The 22269-nt window shown below is 39.4% G+C and overlaps 1 protein-coding gene across 1 annotated transcript; it reads left to right on the top strand.

Annotated features, from left to right (window-relative positions):
- The first annotated feature begins 2232 nt into the window (after positions 1–2232).
- Positions 2233–15893, top strand: LOC121707409 (olfactory receptor class A-like protein 4). Its single transcript, XM_042089945.1, has 4 exons — positions 2233–2463; positions 3154–3405; positions 4397–4651; positions 15496–15893. The coding sequence occupies exons 1-4, from the start codon at positions 2233–2235 to the stop codon at positions 15706–15708; spliced, it is 951 nt and encodes a 316-aa protein (XP_041945879.1). The 3' UTR covers positions 15709–15893.
- Positions 15894–22269: the final 6376 nt, after the last annotated feature.

Here is a 22269-nt window from a genome sequence, read left to right as displayed (position 1 = left end):
GATCAACTGGGGGATATACAGCGGGGAAAATCAGTATTGAACACGTCAACATTTTTTTCACTAAGTTCAGATGCAAAACCCTCTAAATCCGTCTGACCACTTTTCTTTTAAATGAGCATTTAAATTCAGGCTCCTATAGGTTTTTGCCTAAATCGATATTTCAGACCAGGAAGAGAGTGGTATTTAGTGGGTTTAGAAGTTAACTAATTTGATTAATGTATACTATGTGTGGAGAGCATCCCCTCATCATCTTTATCTAATTTTTGACATAGGTGACATTTAGAGGCTTTTGCATCTGAACCCTTCAAGTATACTTCCAATGAGGCTATTTGCATGAAATTTTCACCAGACATTATTACTAACTTGGATAATCCACCCATATAAAAAAAATCCAAACATTAAATTCCATAGGTAGAGTTATGTGTAATAAAGTGGATGACACAGGAAAAAAGTATTGAACACGCCTGCTGAAATTTCTTAAATACTTTGTGGAAAAGCCTTTATTTGTAATGACAGCTTCAAGGCATTTCCTGTATGACGAAACTAATGACTCACATTCTGGTGTGATTTTGGCCCATTCTTTTAAACAGATAGTCCTTTAATATTGAAGATTCCAGGGCTCCCTCTTGTGAATCCTGATCTTTAATTAACTTCCAAAACTGTTCATTGGATTGAAGTCAGGGCCTTGATTTCCTTTCTCTGAAACCAATTGAGAGTTTCCTTTGCTGAATGGTTTGTATCATTGATCTGCTGGAAGGTCTAGCCATGTCTCATCCTCATCATCCTGGTGGATGTAAAGATTCTCCCGGAACAAAATGACTCCATTCATCATTCCTTCAACTGTATGAATGAAGTCTGCCAGTACCATGAGATGAAAAACAGGCCACACCATGATGCCACCATCTCCAAACCTCACTGTTGGTAGGGTATTTTTAGGGGGATGCACAGTGCCATTTCTCCTCCAAATATGGTGTGTAGTATGACATCCGAAAAGTTCAATTTTGCTCTCGCCTGACCAGAATACATTCTCTCAGTATTTCATAGGATTGTCTAAATGTTGTGTAGCAAACTTTCAACGAGCTTTGACATGTTTTTCTTCAGAAATAGAGTCATGTGGGATGAGTGCGCATAGGCCATGGCGGTGGAGTGCATTACCTATGATTTTCTCTTTAACAGTTGTACCTGCTGCCTCCAAGTCTTTCTGGAGCTTTCTCCGAGTGGTCCTTGGCTCTTGGGCTACTCTTCTGACTATCCCTCTGACTTCCTGGTCAGAAATCTTGCAAGGAGATCCTGTGCATGGCCAGTTGATGATGCAGTGATGTTCCTTCCACTTGCAGATAATGGCTCCAATAATGCTTGCTGGATGATTCTGAAGTTTTGAAGTGCATCTGTAACCAGTTCCATTGATATGTTTTGCAACAATAAGGTTGCAAAGGTCTTGGGAGAGCTCTTTGCTTTTACCCATCATGAAATGTTTCTTGTGTGACACCTTGGTAACAAAAAACCTTTTTATAGCCCACCAGTATATACTAACCCAGCTTATATCAATTTGCACAGATAGAAGGGATAATTTCTTATAGATACTTATAGATTCCAGTTTGTTCCTTGCCTTTGTGTACTGCTTTTTCTTAGCGTGTTCAATATTTTTTCCCTGTGCCATTCCACTTTTTTACTCATAACTTTACTTTTAGACATTAATGTTTGGATTTTTATATATGTGTGGATTACCTAAGTTAATACTAATGTCCGGTGAAAATTTCATGCGAATAGCCTCACTGGAAATATACTTACTGAAAAAAATGTTGACGTGTTAATACTTTTTTTCCCCGCTGTATCTGCATCATGAGTCTCCTGGATGTGGTTGCCATGGTGATATGTTGCATCCTCTTATTAGGAGGAGGTTGCACCAGTTTATATGGTAGAAGACCTGGTTGGTGCACACGTTGCTTTTCTGGACTGACTTCAATGACATGGCAATAATTTTTATGGGATTGAGCAAGCAGGATACGCTGGGACAGGACTGAATGAACTTCACTTTCTTGGGCCTTAAGAGGAAACGGAGGTCCGGATGACCATTCTTGACCTCGATGTATAATAGATGATGTTAAGACAGTCATTTCAGCCAATAGTCTTTCAAATTATACTATGAAACTATACCTATCTGAGTCTCAAAAAGAAGCCCCACCGGTTTGGGCCATGGAGGAAATACACGCGACCGCGAAGCCCATTGGTATGGGTCTCCGGATCCGGGTGTCAGACATTCAGACAACGTTCTACCTAATACTGGTTGTGATTGGGATCCTGGGAAATGCAATGATCATTGGTGTGATTGGCAAGGGTGTTATCAGGGACCAAGGTGGAGGTCGCAGTTCGGACATGATCCTGGTGAACATGGCCTTCTCCAACCTCATGGTGTCCATCACGAGGAACACCCTGTTGGTCATATCAGATCTGGGAGTTGAGGTAGGTGGGATGAGGCTGATTGGTAAAAGTTATAAGTGCCTTTACTCAGAGCCAAGACATAGATTAATGATAGAATAATCATTGCATTTTTGTGTAGCGTGCCTTCTGACGTGGTGAACTGGGTAACAAAGGAGATGTGTGTTAGGGAAGATCACAGGGATGACATGATTTTCACTGCTCTGAGGTGGTTATTTTATAATGGCTCACTATTAGTTCATGAACTGACTGCCCTACTTTGACATCCCTGCCTCTGGGCCGTGGAGAAGATCAGTGAAATGGATGAGCGGGGGTGTCAGAACTTCTTCTAAAGGGCTTGTGAGCCTGTTTCTTGCCTACTCGTGGGAAATTCTTTAGTTTAAGTTGTAACAGAAGGGACACATGCTTAGATTATATGATACTTTTCAAAAGTAGGCCTGTTTAAAGATCTTAGGCCTGTTTAAAGATCTTTAAAGATAATAAAGGATAACTTTGAGATTATGATGCATCATAAACTGATTAGATCCATTCTACAAATTTCAACAATCCTATCAATATTTCTTGGGGTTTCTTTTAAGTCAGTCCCACCAATTGAACATATGCAATCTCATGGTCTGTATTATGTCACTGGATTATGATTGCAAATGCTTCTTGCTCTCTTTTCTTTTCTATTGATAAGATCTCTCTGGCCTCTCTCTTTCCTAATGATGCTAGCTGTACTCATCCAGAGAATGGTGCCAGTTCCTCATGGGCCTGTGGGTGTGGATGCGCTCCGTGAACGCGTGGTCCACCTTCTTCCTCAGCGCTTTCCATTTCCAGACTCTCCGGCGCATCACTCCCATCTCGGTCAACAGAGGCCTGTCCAAATTTGTGTTTGCTGTCTTTGCCATCATTTGGGTCATCAACCTGCTGTATGCCATCCCTGCATATATCTTCTCAACCAGTGGGGACAGGAACTCAACAGAGGTATGTGCCCAGTGTATATTGTGTTCCCCACACCCACAACACACACAGAGCTGAAGATGTGCAGTACAGGGCCAGAAGATGTGGTCTCTTAATCAGTAAAACATGAGTGCTTGTTTTGGTGATGGTCTTCCTGATGCAGGATGTACTTTTGCACTGAACCTAAAAGAATAGGACAATAGAATATAATAGTATAGACTTAGATATTGTCATATCAGGCACAAATATTGCCTTTGGTCCCACCAATAAAATAGACAGTACATACAATATACAGTATAGACACAATTCAAAAAACACAACATATCCATGGGATAAATACCTCACAAAATAGATCTCGATTGCATATTCTCTCTCTCTCTCTCTCTCTCTCTCTCTCTCACACACACACACACACAGAGTGCTCCAGTCCCTCCATCTTCCTATAATGCTTCTTCCCCCAGACCCCCCATCCTGCCTCCCCCTTCTTCTCCCGGACCCCCCATCCTGCCTCCCCCTTCTTCTCCCAGACCTAGCTGGGCACATATGCAGTACATAGCTAACCAAACTACACTCCAGTGTTTATTTTTCCATAGTTCATTAACCATAGTAATTGCATTTGGGATGAAAGAGCCCATGTCGATCTTTTTCTTTGCCATAGACTGTAGCGCAGCCCTGAGGGAAGTACCATGAACAATTAATTCTGATTCGATCACAATATCAATGCAGAAGGATTTGTTACAATAGAGTATGGAAAATGATATGTTATCAGCTATTGTACATTGTAAGTTTATGGTCTTGGGATGTTATACTGTATTTACCCATCTGAATGGGTACTAAACTGAAGAACAGTTAGGTCACGCTGTTAAGTATTCTAAATATCTGAACCATGACAAGTACTCCACAAAGGTTTTTTGGGTTCTTTAATGAGAGAAAGATTAAAAATATTCCAATATTTCTCTATAAATAAAAGTAAACACCAAATAAACGTTTACCTCATGCTTCCAATTGCTTTTAGACTTTAATGTTAGTGAGCAGCACCACACGCCCCCTGCTGGGCTGCGTGTGGAACTTCCCCAGCTCCTACAGTGGCCTGGCCTATGCGACAACCTCCATGGTGATCCATGAGAGCCTCCCCATCATCCTGATGAGCTTCACCAACCTGGGCTCGCTGCTGACGCTCTATGCCCACCAGAGCTCTATCCTTCACACGCAGAGGAGCCCAGATGCCCCCGTCATCAGGAGAGTGCCCGCTGAGAGACGCGCTGCAAAGGTGGGCTGTGGCTGACGTTTTCAACATAATATTGTATAGTGGGGCTGTTAAAGGAGAATTCCGGTGTGATATTGACCTAAAGTGTGTTGAAACATGATACCGAGTGTGAATGTATGTCTCATAGCCCATCTCGGCTTGTCACCTGCACTCCAAAATCTGGTGCTAGTTAGCCGATGCTACCAACAGCTTTTTCAATGGTGGTGCTTCGGCATCAGGCTAGCCATGCAAATAAATCACTGTTTTACACCATTTACGAGGCTCAATGTATCTCCACACTTCATTGGTAGACTTCTGAGGGCCCTGACATTTAAAACGAGACATTGAGAACTTTGAAAAAGCACTGGTAGTTTACTTACAAGACGATTTATACAGACAGTATCTTCACGAAGTTTAACGTTTGCAGCCATCTTGAATTTAGTCACGATAAGTCGAGCGACGAGTAAGAATGAACAGGTATGATAAGGGATCAGATTCCAAAAATAATTCAGTGGAAATGCATGAATTCCAGTTTCTTCCAGTAGCAGCAACTGGAATCCATGCATTTCCACGGAATTATTTTCGTGGATATGGCCAAAATAAGCATATTTAAAGGTTATTGTGAGCTAGCATAACACCGTAACATACTGTATGGTCTGCAATGGCTAATCAATAATGCAATAAATTAGCTGTAACAGTCATACATTTGGACTTTTTTGTTGATGAAAACAGATGCTCTTTGTTTAACCCAGCAGTGTTTTGTGTTAAAATATGTTATAGGATTCACGATTTTAGCACTGTTAGATTCATTACGCTATACTGTTACAACTGTAGTGCTACCTCACTTTTTTATGGCTGCGTCAAGGTTGTAACAAAGGTACATGTCGCTGTTAAGTTAAATTATTGACAAACTATAACATATTTTTTAAATTCTGTTTCAACTTTCATGGAGTAGACATGTACGACTCTGTTCTAGTCAAATTTCACATCTCTCAAGTCTATCGTTAGGTAGGTCGCAGGTTAACTTGTGATATTTGCATAAAAGCCGTGAATATTAATCAAGACCCTGCCTACTTTGCTCTGCCTCCGCCCTTCCAGTGCTGGAGATTCACATTTTCACAAGCCTATATGTGGCGACAGAATAATAAGCAAGATCTTGCCGAAATCACCAGTTCATGTATAAGGCATGTCTGCTTAAGCATCCACACAAAATGTTGTGCAAACAGGAAATGTGTCAAAGTAAATCAGCGAAGGTTTTGTTGGGTTTCGAACATGAGTCTCACTGAGGCAAAATGTTCCAAGCAGCAAGCACTATCACCAATACGCCACAGAGAGCAACGCTTGTCATTAGTAGTCTACTAGTTTACTAGCTATCCTGATGTCCATGTTAACTGGTAATAGCCTATGACATGAGCAAACACAGCGAATGCATGCCTTGAATAATGCAGATGAATTTTGTTTCAGTAATTTTGCATCACAAACAGTAACAAACTGGCATGACCCCATCAGACATTGTTCGTTTTTTGTGCAGAAACACGCATTGTGCGCAAAAATGATGAATATCACTTGTGGGCCTCGAACTGCTCACTAAAATAGCAAGCTAGCAGTAACAGGCCACCCTGTTAACCTTACACCACTGGTCATTTTGTGTCTCTATATTGGCATGGTGTTCCAATTAAATTAATGTGTAGGTCTATGTTGTCTTGTGACAGCTTATTTGTCAATCGATCAAGATATTCATTATAGCAAACATAGGCTACGTGAATGTTTTGCAACAGGCTGCTGAGCAGTAATAGGCTGCAGTAATAGGCTAAAATATTTCCTAATTTAGGCTACGTGGGAATCTGAAACAGCAACATCTGTCATCAAACTCTCAAGCTACATCGAAGTTGTCTAATCCATAAATATGCTACCATGATAACCATTTTGTGTCGACAAATTAGGACCAACAAATTATAAGTCTAACTCTGAGAAAATAAGTTTCATATGTTTACTTCAAATCACTAGACAGCTCACTAACTTCACCGAGATAACACTAAGTTATGATAATTTTTGCACATGACTGACGTGTTTCATATTATTAACCCCCAAAACGGAATAAAGTGTTAGTGGGGACATGACAGTTTGTTGTAGCCTACATCAGTTAGGTTTTGGTATGTGAGGCAAAGATGAACCTACTTTGTTGTTTTGAGGCTTGCATATGCCCATGTTAAATTGTGATAGCACCAGTTAACATGGGCGTATATTTCTCACATATGTTAACCTGTGTTAACTTTGATAAAAGTTCAATATATACATAGAAATCTGGCATCAATTTCAGCGGCTCGTAGTGTAGTGGGGTGGTTGACGTTTTAGGCTGAAAAAAAGTTTTTGAAAAAAAATTCTGATATTAGGCATGGAAATCACTTAGTCCTGTTGTACTGACCCTTCCATTCCCAAAAATATGTATGGTCTTTTAGATTTTGTGTTGAAATTCATATTTATTCCCTAATTAGTTGTGGTAGTGACTAAAATTGTCATATGGTGTAACATGAAATGTATTGTTTGTAAAATTATAATGGGGTATTTTGTTTTTAATGTGAGCAATGTATTATAATTTTCTATCATTACTTCATCAAGATCTAGCATTTCCTTGTGCAAATTTATTACATTTTACAGTATATTTCTTCATCAATACACAGAGTAAGGCATATGTCCTCAATCTTTCAATAAACGTCATATTCATTCATTTCACATACCTTGATATAAAAGAAAGAAAATGCTTGTGACTTTTGCTGACCCTATTTTCTATCTGTTCCATTGAGATTTGCATGATTTAAACCCCAAAAGCCTTTTTATTTTCATAATTTCTTGATGTCACACCAAATGATATGGTGTCACGCCATATGATAAATAACACCACAAAACAATCTGTTAATACAAAAAAGTGTATTATATGTATTTCACAAGCAACAAAAGACAGTTTAATACAGGTACATCATGTAAAGGTTCACTTTCAGAAATCACAACTGCAAAACAGAATGCCACTAAATATTGTATAGCTCCTGGGTTCCCTGAGTTTTTCTCTTCTCAATGGTGGGCTTCAATCTGAATGTTTATAGTTCCCTTTTGAGTTTATTCTCTTATCTGTTAAAAGACAATTTCAACAATTTATTCAGATAATTTAAAAAAAATTCCTGCATTATAATCAGATTAAATTGTTGCAATTACTTATAGTTCTAAAGACAACGTTAATATTACTGTTTTCTTTAACCCCAGAATTTATTTTCTCAGACTACAATTGATATTTAGAATGTCAAATATGTATCTTTTGTATCCAAGGCTGTAGAGTGAGTGAGTGAGTGTGTGTGGGGGTGATTTCTGTGTTTTATGTGTGTGTGATTCGCAATACATGCAATAGTTGCACATCTTAAATAATAAATGTTAAATCATGTTAAATATGTCAAAATGTATTACACTTAATTATAAGTTAAACATATGTATGAAAAAACATTATTTATGCAGGAAAATGCAGTTTCTATCATACAGTGTGACAAATAAATCATATGGTGTGACGAGAAAACCCGGTCACACTATATGATATGGGGTCACACCATATGAGGTTTCATGTACTTAGCATGACATTAAGCAATGTGCTTTTATACTAACATCCTAAAAACATGCTAACTGCAATATGACAATATAGTTTTAAAGGTAATATTGAGTGAAAAGTAATTTTATTTGGGCATTTTTGCGTAAAATGCGTCACACCAAAAGACAATGCAAAAGGGAACTGAAGCAGGAGTGCCGGATATACTTGATTTTTTTGAAAACATGAAGAGAGAAAACTCACCTTGTTCTTCTTCTTCTGTTTTTATTGGCGGTTGACAACTGCTTGGTGTATTACCGCCACCGCTGGACTGGAGTGTGGAACAGGAGGTGCTGATTACCTTTAAATTAGACTCTTTTTAAAAGTCCTGTATCCCTTAAAAAAGAAAACAAAAAAAGAAAAATATTTCCTGTATTTCTCTGTAAGATATTTCTCAGTTCAAAAACAACTTTATTGGCCTCTACCTGAGCAATAAATCTTTGCCTCTCTACATGGTACTTCTGACATTGAAACAGCACATGTTCCACTGTTTCTAGACTGCGCCTTGTGCACTGCTCACATATACCATCTACATGTTTATTCATAAGAAACAGGGTGTTATTTAAGTAGGTGTGACCAAGCCTCAGCCTAGTCAGCACCACTTCTTCATGTCTGGATCTGTTAGCACTTATGGTCATGTCTTTCCTCACGTTAGGTTGGAGGTAATAAAGATGCCTCCCAGTGGTTCCATTCTCCCAGGTGTACTGCCATCTCTCATAGGACCTTACCTTAACTATGCTTTTAACCTTGCTGAGCTTGATCTCCACCTCCACACTGTCATTAGCTGCTGCTTTCTTAGCATATTTGTCAGCCAACTCATTCCCCTCCACCCCCTTATGCACTGGGACCCACAAGAAAGAAAACTTAAAACCTGCTTTTTGCATTCCACTAGCCAGTTGTAATATTTCTAATAAAACGTCTTTAAGCTGTAAGCTTAAAGGAGAATTCCGGTGTGATATTGACCTAAAGTGTATTGAAACATGATACCGAGTGTGAACGTATGTCTCATAGCCCATCTCGGCTTGTCCCCTGCACTCCAAAATCTGGCGCTAGTTAGCCGATGCTACCAACAGCTTTTTCAATAGTGGTGCTTCGGCATCGGGCTAGCCATGCAAATAAATCACTGTTTTACACCCATTTACGAGGCTCAATGTATCTCCACACTTCATTGGTAGACTTCCGAGGGCCCTGACATTTAAAACGAGACATTGAGAACTTTGAAAAAGCACTGGTAGTTTACTTACAAGACGATTTATACAGACAGTATCTTCACGAAGTTTAGCGTTTGCAGCCATCTTGAATTTAGTCACGATAAGTCGAGCAACGAGTAAGAATGAACAGGTATGATAAGGGATCAGATTCCAGTTTCCAGTTTCCAGTTCCAGTTTCCAGTTTCAGTTTCTTCCAGTAGCAGCAACTGGAATCCATGCATTTCCACTGAATTATTTTTGGAATCTGATTGTGTAAAACAGTGATTTATTTGCATGGCTAGCCCGATGCCGAAGCACCACTATTGAAAAAGCTGTTGGTAGCATCGGCTAACTAGCGCCAGATTGTGGAGTGCAGGGGACAAGCCGAGATGGGCTATGAGTCATACGTTCACACTCGGTATCATGTTTCAATACACTTTAGGTCAATATCACACCGGAATTCTCCTTTAAAAGAGCAGAGCTGGAATCAGATGCTATAACTGCATGTCTGTTGCACCCACAGCTTTCTGCCCACTGCAGGGCAAACCATATAGCTATTAGTTCTCCTGTATAAACTGCCAAGCCATCTGTTAGCCTTTTAGCTACAGCCAAACCCAGTTCTGGTACCACATGTGCCACCCCCACCCTACTGTCAGTTCTTTTGGACGCATCTGTAAATATAATCCTACTCTCCCTATATTTTTCAGCAATATAACTGTGCACTCTCCATTTGTCTATCTCCTCTTCATGGTTTCCCTCAAGTAGTCCTAAATCCACTTTAAGTTCTTCAAATGTCCAGGGGGGAACTGCAGGTATAGCACCACTGTGGGGCTGATACTCATAGAACTTAACCTCATATTCACTACCTTGTGGTTAATTGTCCATCCAAAACTTCTCCCTCCCTCATGCATACGCTCTTGACAATTCCTAAGGGCTGGCTGGGCAATATGGTCCTCACTATGTCCCTTAAGGTTAGCTCAGTATACTAGGGCAAGCTGATCTCTTCTCAACTGCAAAGGCATCTCTCCCATCTCCACCTGTATGGCTGCTATTGGAGAAGTTTTCACTGCCCCACTACAGATCCTAAGGGCTTGATTATGCATAACATCCAATTTCTTTAGTACAGTTTTGGATGCAGACCCATAAACCACACTCCCATAGTCAAATACTGATCTCATTAGGCCAGTATAAATTGTTCTCAATGCTGACCCAGATGCACCCCACTCGACTCCACACAGGCACCTCATTACATTTAAAATTCTCTTACACTTCCCCACCATCTTCTGCACGTTGAATGCCCAAGTCAACTTCTTATCAAACCACACCCCCAAATATTTAAAAACCTCAACTCTTTCCAATTCCCTGCCTAACAAATGAATTTTAAATTCAGGACCAATGTTCCCCCTAGAGAAGAACATTACCTTCGTTTTTTTCAACTGAAATCCTAAATCCCCACTGTACTGCCCATTTCTGGACTTCATTCACTGCATTCTGCATTTTTGATACAATAAACCCCAGATTCCTCCCCTTTTTCCATATGGTTCCATCGTCTGCAAGCAAGGCTACTCCATCAGGACCCTGCACATTTTTAAAAACCTGATCTATCATTATATCAAATAACAAGGGACTAACAATGCTTCCCTGAGGGGTTCCATTCTCCGCTGTATAGCTGGTACTAACCTCATTCTCAATTTTAACCCTTAACCTCCTATCAGACAAAAATGCTTTAATCCACTGGAACATTCTACCCCCAACCCCCATCTGATTCAGTTTGATCATCAATCCCTTTGACCACAGCATGTCATATGCTTTTTCAATATCAAAAAAGACAGCAACCCTGATTCCTTATTTACTTGGGCTCTTCTTACAGCATCTTCCAAACACACTATAGGATCCATAGTACCCCTTCCTCTTCTAAATCCACTCTGATAGCTCATTCTCTCATCAACAAAGGACAACCACTCTTCACTGAGTTCTGTATACTTATCCCAATCAGCTTTATCTAATAACCACCTCCCTCCTCTTATTTCACAGTCTTTTTCCACTTCTATCCCTACCTGAACCCTAATGGGGTAATGGTCACTCCCAATTGTATTCCCAGCCAGGACTTCCCACTCACATTTATCAGCTACATTCCTGGACACTATGGTCAAATCTAATGCTGATTCAGTCCCTCTTGAGATATCTATTCTGGTAGCAGAACCATCATTAAGACACACTAAACCCTCCTCACCCATGAACTCTTCTAGAACAGCCCCATTACTATCATCCCTATCTCCCCACAGTGAATTATGCGCATTAAAGTCCCCACACCAGATTATCTTCCCAGACAGATCCTCCCACACTCCTTCCATTTGTTTCATTTCTAACTGCCTACATGGATTATAACAATTACTGATTAAAACTTTACCTTCCCCTGACCATACCTCAATAATAATAAATCTAAGTCATCTCCTTTCCTCACCTCTCTGAATTGGAGCCCACTCTGAATGAAGGTAATGACTCCTCCACCCCTACCAGTATCTCTGTCCCTTCTAACTGAACTATACCCTTTTATCACAAATTCTAGTCTAGAGATCAGCCAGGATTCTTGAACACATATTACATTTGGCCTCACTACAAGTTCTTCAACATACTTCTTAAATTCTTGTCCATTGGCAATCAAACTCCTTGCATTCCATTGAAGGATAGTTAATACCATTAATATATACCTGAACATGACTGAGATTGGGATGACTCCTCGACATTGCTAACCTCTGATACATTAAGCACATCTACAACATTTCCCCATTCCAACCCGTTCAAATACTTTTTGGCCGACTTAACTATGATTTTAATTCTATCCGTTCTACTACTTATTTGAGCAGCTCCATTGATAACATCCGTCATAAAGAGTACAAAATCAATTTTCTTAACCACCAATGTGTCCTCTTGAATTTTATTACATGCTGTACATTCTCCCCCCATCTTGCTATTACCTTCTTTGGCCACATAGACTGGTTTAGGGATTAGCTTAACTGCTTCTGCATAGGACATTCCTTGTTCAGCTTTAATCCTTTGAACTTCTCTCATTCGTTTGAATACCTCACATCCCCCATATGCGGCACTATGGTCGTCTCCACAATTACAACACTTTTGACTTGCCCCTTGCTCGCATTCACCATACTTATGTTCTCCTCCACATTTACTGCATCTTGTCTTCCCTTTACACACTGCTGCTATGTGCCCGAATCTTTGACATTTGTAACACCTTAGAGGGGGGGGGGGGGGGGGGCACTACCCACTAACCACTCGGTGAGTTGCACAGTTTTGAAAACGAACGATAAGGGTTGTTTTAGGATATGTTTGAGTAGCCTACTACAGTATGCCCATTGCCAGCCACCCTGAGAAGTCAAAGGCGATTCAAAACGAGTCAGAAAAGTCGAGACAGGACCAATCGTCAAAATTTCGGTGTCCACCACTCTAGTTCATCCAAAACAAACCAGAAAAGGGCCTTAAAGTGCTAAAATCCGGAATTTTCCTTTAAACCTTTGAACTGGCTAGCTAGCTGATAGCACAAGCTGGATGCTACACTGCAGTAAAATGGTTAGCAAACCGTCCATGCCCCCGTGAATATTTCACTGTTTCACGGACGAAATCAAGAGTGTCCAAAGGGGTGAAAACCACTTTAAATCGGGTCACATTATTGACTGTTGTGTGTCGAGGGTCAGCTTGTGGGTTTTGTAAGGGCCAGCATGAGGGACAAGATCTATCAAATCTACGAAGTTGTGTGGTGAGTTTTGGTTGGTTGGTAATGCTAGTTAACATTAGCTAGGCTACTGTAGCCTTCATACTGTACGAGTCATATCATCAATTAACCTAGAAATACTTCTTCGTACATTTAATGAACATTTTGTGTAATAATTCACAGCAAGTTAATAAACTGAATATGGTGGTCCAAGAGCAGACCATGCACCGGTCTATGCATCAGGATGGCAGTCAGATACGAAGCACTGCACAATGTTGCTAACGTTAACGTTAACGTTAACCGCTTTCACACACACACACATGATATAAAATACACGATGGTAAATATAACATTCAATACCAAAACACTATTATTTACACGATTACTCCTAAAATAACTGCTATTAACTATATAAAAATCACTGTTTGGAGGAAAGGGTTCGCGTGCAGTCGCCGGTTGGAAAGCATTTCACGCGCTGGTTCGTGCTGCTTATATATTTTTCAGTGACAGTACAGTAGTTCCTTCGCTCGGAAATGAAAATATGTACACAGTCTTGTACCTTTGACTTTTTTTGGACTTTCTCTTCGTTTTTTCACTCGAAATGATATGTTGTATGCTTATGAGTTACGCCGTAGCTGATTAGCCTAAGACATGCTCTAAAACTCTTTAGATACGGATTTTTCCAAAACGTCAATGGGAGAAATGAATGGGAAATTTACTTCCGGAAACTAAGCTCTCTCGGAGGAGGGGCGGTACTGTGATGCTCTATGTCAGTGTTTCTCAAACTTTTTCAGACGAAGGACCACTTAACCAATAAAAAACAAACGCACAGACCACCTAGCTAAAAAAAAAAAAGATTAGACCTACTTCAACAGTATAATAGCCTACACAATAGGCCTACTCACTGAACCACCTTGCTTATTGTCTTGGCACTTTGCTTATTGTGTCAGTGGATTCATTTGATTTACACTACATAGACAGTGTTGCAGAACTGTTTGAATTTACATACAAGTTGGTTCAAAATTGCAAACAACTCATCTATATTATATTTTACCACGTCTGCTTGCGGACCACTTGGGATAGTTTGCGGTCCACCAGTGGTCCCCGGACCACACTTTGAGAAACACTGCTCTATGTCACTATGTATGTGCATTAGCGCCAGATGTGTCAACCTCTTCTAGCTTGTGGTAGGCTACTTCGGGTCCAGGTTTTCAGTCGCCTGCGTGCTGAGAATGATCTTTCTGATGGAGCAGCTGACACAGGTAGACATAAACAAAGCTCAACGAATGCCTCAACTTCTTTAAATAGCGCTGTAGTTTGTGGATGCAAGGATTAAATTAATTCAGCAACCCTTTTTCACTGCAACGAACCTTTCCTCCTTAGTTAGGTCACCCAGTAGAGTTAGTTGCATTTGTAGGCGTGATCGATTGAACTTTTTCGGGGGTTCCCATAACTATGTTTACTTTTCTTAACCGTGTTACTCGAAAAGTCAGAAATATGTTTCTGCTGCCTATTGCTAGCAATGTCCAAATGAATGTGAGGTGACGGAAGCACTTCCTGAGGAGTAGCCTAGTCTTTTATCAACGAAATATTAAAATAATGAATCATTAGTTTATATCTTATAGGCCTACACAGCCTCTTTAAATATAATAAAATAATAATAAATAATTTCACGTTTTTAAAGCAACACCAAAGAACTTTTCCTCTGTCGCATGCACTAGCCTATTTGTTTATCCAGAGCGGCTTTGCAAATAACAATGTCCACAGACAAGGTAGAATATGTTGCATGATTTTATGAAAGTACGATGTATTGCAACATCAGATGCAAGTCAAATTTGTAGTTTCTCATGTCTCATTCCATCGAACTACAGATCCGCTACCCTATCCGGCAAACTTAGCCTACATAGTGCGGTTATAGCCGATAGAGGGCCGCGAAGCGAATGCAGAAAGTGCCGTTCACCCTGTTACGAGTTGATGAACCACTGAAACGATTTTGTAAACATTATTTTAAGGTACAAAAAACTCTTTGGTGTTGCTTTAAGTACAATATTATGTTACTCCACAGCTGATGCTATGACGAGGGAGGCTGCAGCCCCCGCAGCACCCCCCTTCCCGCGTCTATGGAAACTGTGCTGGTATAGCCTGGATTTTAGGGAATAATTCAATTAGTACAGTTCTTTACTCAGTTGTATATATTTACATTAATTGTGTAAACACACTATGAAATGTAAATGGAAGTACATGTAGATGACAATTCCTTTCATAATAATATGGTAATTTGGTCATTAACAGCTCTCGTTGTCCATCTCTGTCTCTCTCTCAGGTGATTCTGGCTCTGATCATGCTGTTCATCTCCTCCTGGGGTACCAGTATCATCTCCGTAAACTACTTCAATTACAACCGTGGCTCATCTACAGATTTTCTGTTGATCATTGCTCGCTTTGCCAATATCACCTTCATTGCACTGTCCCCTATTGTCCTTGCTTTTGGACACAGAAGATTACGAGCCTTTCTGAAGGCATTGATCACTTACTGAAGGCTAGACCCTCGCACACCAAAGAATTCCCATCACCAAAATGAAATGAAAACTACCCCTTCAAGAGCTTTCAGTGAACATTTTGAGCTTGTCTAGTTCTTGTCTTGTTCTCACCACTTACTCATACAACTATAAAAATCAAATGTATCACAAATGTGTGGAGAAATGCTGTAATTAAAATCAGTCACCAGTGTTGGGCAAGTTACTTCAAAAGCGTAATGCATTATTTATTACTTGTCATTTCAAAGTAATTTGTTACATTACAATATTACTGTCTTTGAATTGTAAGGCATTACACTACGTTTACATTACTTTTACCAAAATAACAGGAAATATGGATTTAGTGTTCTCAATAGATCTTCATGTGTTCAGTGCAGCTCATTACACGGCAGGAGGTGATGTGGTATGGCATAATGACTGAGCTAGGCTTAAGGCTAACAAAAGAACAATATAATGGTTGCAGTTATGGCTCATGGGGCAATGTAGGCCCCAAAGGCCAAAGGTCACTCACAACTTAATATAGTAAAATTTAGCCATAGTGAAATTGTATGTTGACTTTAAATGGTTCTCATCATTGCTGGTTGCCTTTTCTTCCACTTACAGTGGTGTAGACTTAATGCAAATAGTTTGAGAATAATGGCTACGATCTTTGTCTGTAAAAGCAACATTTTAGTTATTCTCACTGCTTGAAGCCTAACCATGTTAGATCTGTTGCATGAATGGCAGAGATAACTCAAATTCCCTTTCTACAGTCATCTAAACAAGGCAATCAAATTCCAGGACCAGCATAGATGACTTTTTTTAATTCTTGGAAAATCTTCTCTGGTGCCAATTGAGCATTTCTCAAGTTTGGATTAAAAAGCAAAGTAACTTCAGTTACTGAGAATTGTACCGAGTAAAATATTACTGAAATTGTATTGGTAATGCCTTACATTACTGCATTACAGCAAAAAGCAATGCATTACTGTAATTACATTACTTTTTTAATGCATTACTCTCAACACTATCAGTCACTATGTTTCACAATACTTTCTGATCATTAGAAGATATTTGTCTCTATTTCTGATCTCTTTCCGTTATTTTGTTTGCCTCATTAATCGGAATGCAAATCAGCAGGCTAGTTGGTCCTCTGTCTCTTATACACAGACATACACTCACATTCTTCACATTCCTTTCAAAACATTTATAATTTATTCAATTTCTGTTGATGCTCATCGACTCAGAATTTGACATAAAGATGATGTGATTTGTATACTATCTTGCTTTAGTATGTCATGCCAGCATGGTGCTAACACAATCTGTCTCGCGTTCACAGGCTATAATTTATACAAATACTTTTCCTGAACTGTTTATAATCAGGCAGCAATCATGCAAACACTCCCCTGTACCGTATAACATCCTACTTAATGTTCTGGCTGTATTACTTCAGAAAACAGACAACTTCCAAAGACATGGCTATCTCTTAATGTTGTATCTATAACACAAACTCACACTAATTGGCTAATAGTGGCATTTCACACTAAGCAGCCTGCGAGGCCATGTCACACACACACACAAAAACACAAACACACACACCTGGGTAAATGCTCCCAGAAATGGCCGCAGGGGCGCAGCTACCCATTTTTTGAAGGGTATGCAACAAAAAAACAAAAAAAAAACAACGGAAGCAAAACAAAAGGCCAATAATTTACACTATTACTGTGCATAGTGTGTATTGAATATGTTTTTAAAGAAATGCTGCCAATGTGATGTTTAACTTGATGTTATACTTGATACAGGGCTCGAATGATCTTTTTGTCTTTAAGGGGGTCTCTCTATCTCATATAAAGTTGGCCCACCCCCTGCATAGCCTAAAGGTGATACAATTAAATAGGCTAGGCGCGAGTGGCGATATTGCGCAGTATGCGCACGGTAGGCCTACAGTATAGCTATAACTTGACACACAAACACAACAGACAGAGATTTTTCATAAAAATGGATTCCTTTTAATTAATTTCAACATATTATTGATTGCAATAGTCCATATTTCATTTCAATTTCACAATACAAAGAAATAGACTAAAAAATTTAGTCGGAGTGCCATTCTCAATTTCACAACATAACTCATTTGAACCAGACCACCGTCTCAGATAGGCTATCCTCAGTGTCAAACACAATAATGCATGTAGTCTTTAACTTATACACAGGGAAAATGCACTGGCAGAAATTAATAAAGCCATTGCAGCCAAACTATGTTCTAGTTTTATAGGCAAATGTACACATAGTGATATTAACACCTGGGTGTTCAGTCGTTTCATGTTAAACCGTGTAAATAAATAGAGGAACAATTTTGGAATTTGCAGTGAGATCTTGTCGGGTAGCCATTGAATATTCCGCCATCAGAGATTGCTAACAGGTGTTTTAAAATATCTGGGAACTTTCCGGAGCTCTGAATGGCAGAGGGGTCATTCCACGTCAGTTCAAACAGGGCCCACGCACTTAGGTCTCAAAAAATTCTGAAAAAATTACCAGGTGTACCTATGTTACCCAGGAGACACACTGTAAAATTACTCTTATGTAAGATCAATACTTTCCAAGATACAGCCAGTTTTATAGGGGGAGGAGGTGTCGATTTTGCTCAGCCTCTTTTTTTTTGTCAAAGTTCACAAGCCCACAGCGCAATAACTAAACCATGTAGGAGGCTCAAATTGTGCATGCTGGTACATAAATAGGAATAGTATGTAGCAAAATCGTCACGTTTGGTCTGGATAATCCTGCATGGTCATAGCTGTCCCTCAAAGTTGATACAAATTTTATTGGAGTTTATGGCTGGGCTCTGTTTAAGCCTTCAGAAGACATATTTTTACTCAACATAGGCTCTTGATTTATTTTTCTTACTGAGATAAGTAGAAACACTCTCACAAAAAACAATGAACAGAAAATAAATCCCTTCAGGGTCTGAACAGCAGACCTCACAAGTCTGAAAAATCATTTTGGTTATCATTTTCAGAGCACCCAAACACCTTGTGGGAATATACAAAGATTTTTTAAATAGGTTTTTCTTTATTCTCCATGATCCCTTCTTGAAAACACCAATTTGACTTGTCTTATGCAAATCTTTCTTTTTTATTTTCCACCCTGAACATGGGCAAAATGCCCCATTGACATCAATATGTTTTATATAGAGTCACCACACTGCCACCTGTGGTTGTATAGAGTAACCTGTGGTAGCTCTATACAAAACATATTGATGTCAATGGTGCATTTTGTGTATGGTTATGGTAAGGGCCAGCTCACTATACCTGGCTCTAAGAGAGGGCCAGAGACTCGGAGTATATCAGTAATCATAAATAGCTTATACCTTAGTATACCTTAGTTGAATATTCCATTATGTAATCTATAGGCTATTCCAATTTAATACCATTGTTATCTGTGTTTATATTGCCATCATGCCATATCAGTGTAAAATGTAGCTCAAATGAAATAATAATAATAATAGCATTCTCAAAACTATAAGCAGGGAGTCCCAAAAGTATATTTTGAACTCTGAACTTTGCATAGGCTACACAGCTCAAGTTGTGAACAAGCAATATCCTACAAATAATTTAAAGTTCTCAAACGAGTTTTATGAAGTGGTGGCAGAAACATCTGAAATGACCACCATTCTAACTTTCACTCACCTGATGAGAACTTTGTGAACTCTGTATGAACATTTGAACGAGTGAATAAAAAATATAAATAATTATACCAGAAAGATCCAGAATTATGACTTGAATAGAAGTTAGTTAGTTATTAACAATTAATTGATACATTTTTAGAATACTTTGAGCACTGATGCAGTCAGCAGAGGCCTCTTACATTGTTTGCAGGTAGCTACTATACATTTCATTCCGTTTTCGATGGCAAACGCGAAACAGCGTCAAAACAACCACCGGTGTACAAAAAGAGTATTACATTTGTACTGTTAATATAGAACTGGACAGTGTGGCTGGATCAAAGATCCTTGATTACTATCAAGATAGAGCAACGTAATTCGTTACTATGGGAGCAAAATGGGACAGTTCCGGTCAGCATAAGTGGGAGTGTCACCTTACGTCACTAAATAAACTTTCTCTCTTAATAGAGCTGGTAAGTCCCGCCCTTTCCGCTATCCCCGCTGGACCTCTAGATTGAAAAATCGTTAATGCAAGTGAATGTGAGAAAATAATTATTTTCTGGTCCCGTTTGAATTTTGCCATGAATGTGAACATATGTTGTCTGTGAATTTTTAATATAAATTTTCGTGTAAAGATTGCTACAATTGAGCGGGTAGAAGTTTGATGCGGTTAAACTTTGTGTGAGAGCACTTTGTGGACTACAACTTTCCGCTAGACGACAGCGAACTAGTTTCCCATAATAACCATCAGTTGGTCGAGATGTAGAGGGTTATTCAGATCGACTTTGAACACAGTGAAACATACAACTTTACAATCACACTGTATCATAGTGTTAATGTGTTGAGTGAAGCTAGACATGTTTCGAATATTTTTGTTACCATGTGTGTTTTGCCGTTACAAAAACTAGCATCTCAGTTAATGTTAGCGATTAGAGCTAGCTCACGTCACAGGCGACATGTAGTATTTCTCGTTATGTCTTTTCCACAACTGATAGCCGAAGAATCATATAATATACTGTCAAACTCGTAACATGAAAAATTATATTAAAAATTCACAGACAACATATGTTCACATTCATAGCACAATTCAAACGGGACCAGAAAATAATTATTTTCTCACATTCACTTGCATTGACGATTTTTCAATCTAGAGGTCCACTGGGGGTTTAGCGGATGGGCGGGACTTACCAGCTCTATAAGCAATAAGAACAGATAAACATAATTGTGTTCACAATATCATTGTCTATAATCATGTATGATACCAATGAATCATTCTTTAGGACATGATATAAATAATTTAATTAGTCATGTGTACTGAGCTAGCTAGCTAGCTAACGCTAGCTTAAAACGCCATACAAGTGGATGGGAGTAGCTATGGCAATACAGATATGCCCTAACAAGTGACTAGTAGTTGAAGGACTTCGCTTAAACTTATACTATACACAATATACTGTTCCAAATTCGCTTGAGTATAAACTATCCACTTTAACTAATGTCAGTAATGTTATTCAGCTAGTTGTCATTTCAAAGAAATTACACTTCTCCGTTTAAAATGTTACCTTAGCTAAGAGGCTAGCTAGCATGCTAACAACTGGACAGTAACTGGCAGCAGCATGGTCTGATATTAAGTTATTTTATTACAAATCCGAACACTAAAAAATTACACTTTTAGGCTTGAAATGATCCCAAACACTTACAGATTATGACAAAATGTTCCAAAAAACCCTCAACAAATCCAGAAAGACATAATGACCAATTTATTGGTAAAATTCCACAAGTCTCCATTGACATTAGTGCAGCGAGGGTTTACTCTGGTCTGCATAAAGGGAAATTGTCGAACGTTTGCGCCTCTCGCTCCGCTTTAACCCTCTCTGGCTGCATTCTGCAGTGTTCTATGGAATTGAAACCGCCGAGGCGACGCCATCTTGGAAAATTTGGAGCCAATTTGAAGTGCGGCTGCGCAGCAAAAGTTGAAGCATGCGCAGTGAAGAGGAGTCGCGGTCAGGCACGCCCACTCAGTTGCCACTCAGTGAGTTAAACACGCCCCTTGTCAAGTGAAACCCGCCCCCTTCTCCTTTCCACAACGCAGGTCGGCTGTGAGTTAGCTAAACAGTACAAACAGCAAACGGTTTGTTCTTGTCTGGTAAGTGTCAACTGAAAAGTTTTTTTTGTCTATTGTTGTTCTTAAATACGTCTAAGAGAGCTTATTATGTTGATTATAGACTGTGACAATTTAGTATGGTGAATACTAATGAACTAACAACAGAAATACGGACAGCGAATTACATGCTAACGTTAGCAGCTATATTAACGTTACCGTCAACGGGAGGCTAAGTTAGTCGTTGAAGTGAAGATTAGCACACAGCTCCCGTAACAGTCGATGCATGATATACTTGGTTTTATTAGTTGTTGCTGTTTTCAAATATCTCAATCTTAATGTATGCCATCTCAACATGGAGTAACCATTGACTGTACATGGGGATTAATAACACTAGACAGTCAGTACAGTATATGATGTGATAAAGCAACGGTATGATGTGATAAAGCAACGCAAGTTAACGTTAGCAGGCTAACTTAATGTGAAGCATGGACCTCATCAACCCGTCATGTTAATGTAACTACTAGCCAGTTTGCCAGCGTTGCATTTTTTTTAACGTTAACGACAGACAACTCCGTTAAAGCTACTTCTGTGATGGTAGGTCGGTAGCATAGACTGTAAAAAATAGATCAGTAGGTCGGTAGTTGTAGACCGCATAAGTGAATGATCGATAAATGAAACGCCTGCATTAAACACTACGCCAAGAACCAGTCACTTCCCAGGGATATCGGTGAACATTTGAGAAAGACCTTAGTTTGTCATCTAACGTCCATGATCAGTCATACTGATAATGTTATTTTTTACTCTGGCTCCCTCGTAATTCGAGCAC

This window comes from Alosa sapidissima, chromosome 4, assembly GCF_018492685.1.
Source record: "Alosa sapidissima isolate fAloSap1 chromosome 4, fAloSap1.pri, whole genome shotgun sequence".
Taxonomy (NCBI): domain Eukaryota; kingdom Metazoa; phylum Chordata; class Actinopteri; order Clupeiformes; family Clupeidae; genus Alosa; species Alosa sapidissima.
The sequence above is the reverse complement of the archived record's forward strand: the minus strand, read 5'-3'. Positions and strand labels throughout refer to the sequence as shown.

Bases quoted from the DNA above. Each gene is read 5' to 3' on its own strand.
- LOC121707409 (XM_042089945.1), top strand. From the start codon at position 2,233: ATGGGTCTCCGGATCCGGGTGTCAGACATTCAGACAACGTTCTACCTA. The intron at 3,406-4,396 runs GTATGTGCCCAG...AATTGCTTTTAG, and splicing joins GGGACAGGAACTCAACAGAG to ACTTTAATGTTAGTGAGCAG. The intron at 4,652-15,495 runs GTGGGCTGTGGC...TCTCTCTCTCAG, and splicing joins CTGAGAGACGCGCTGCAAAG to GTGATTCTGGCTCTGATCAT.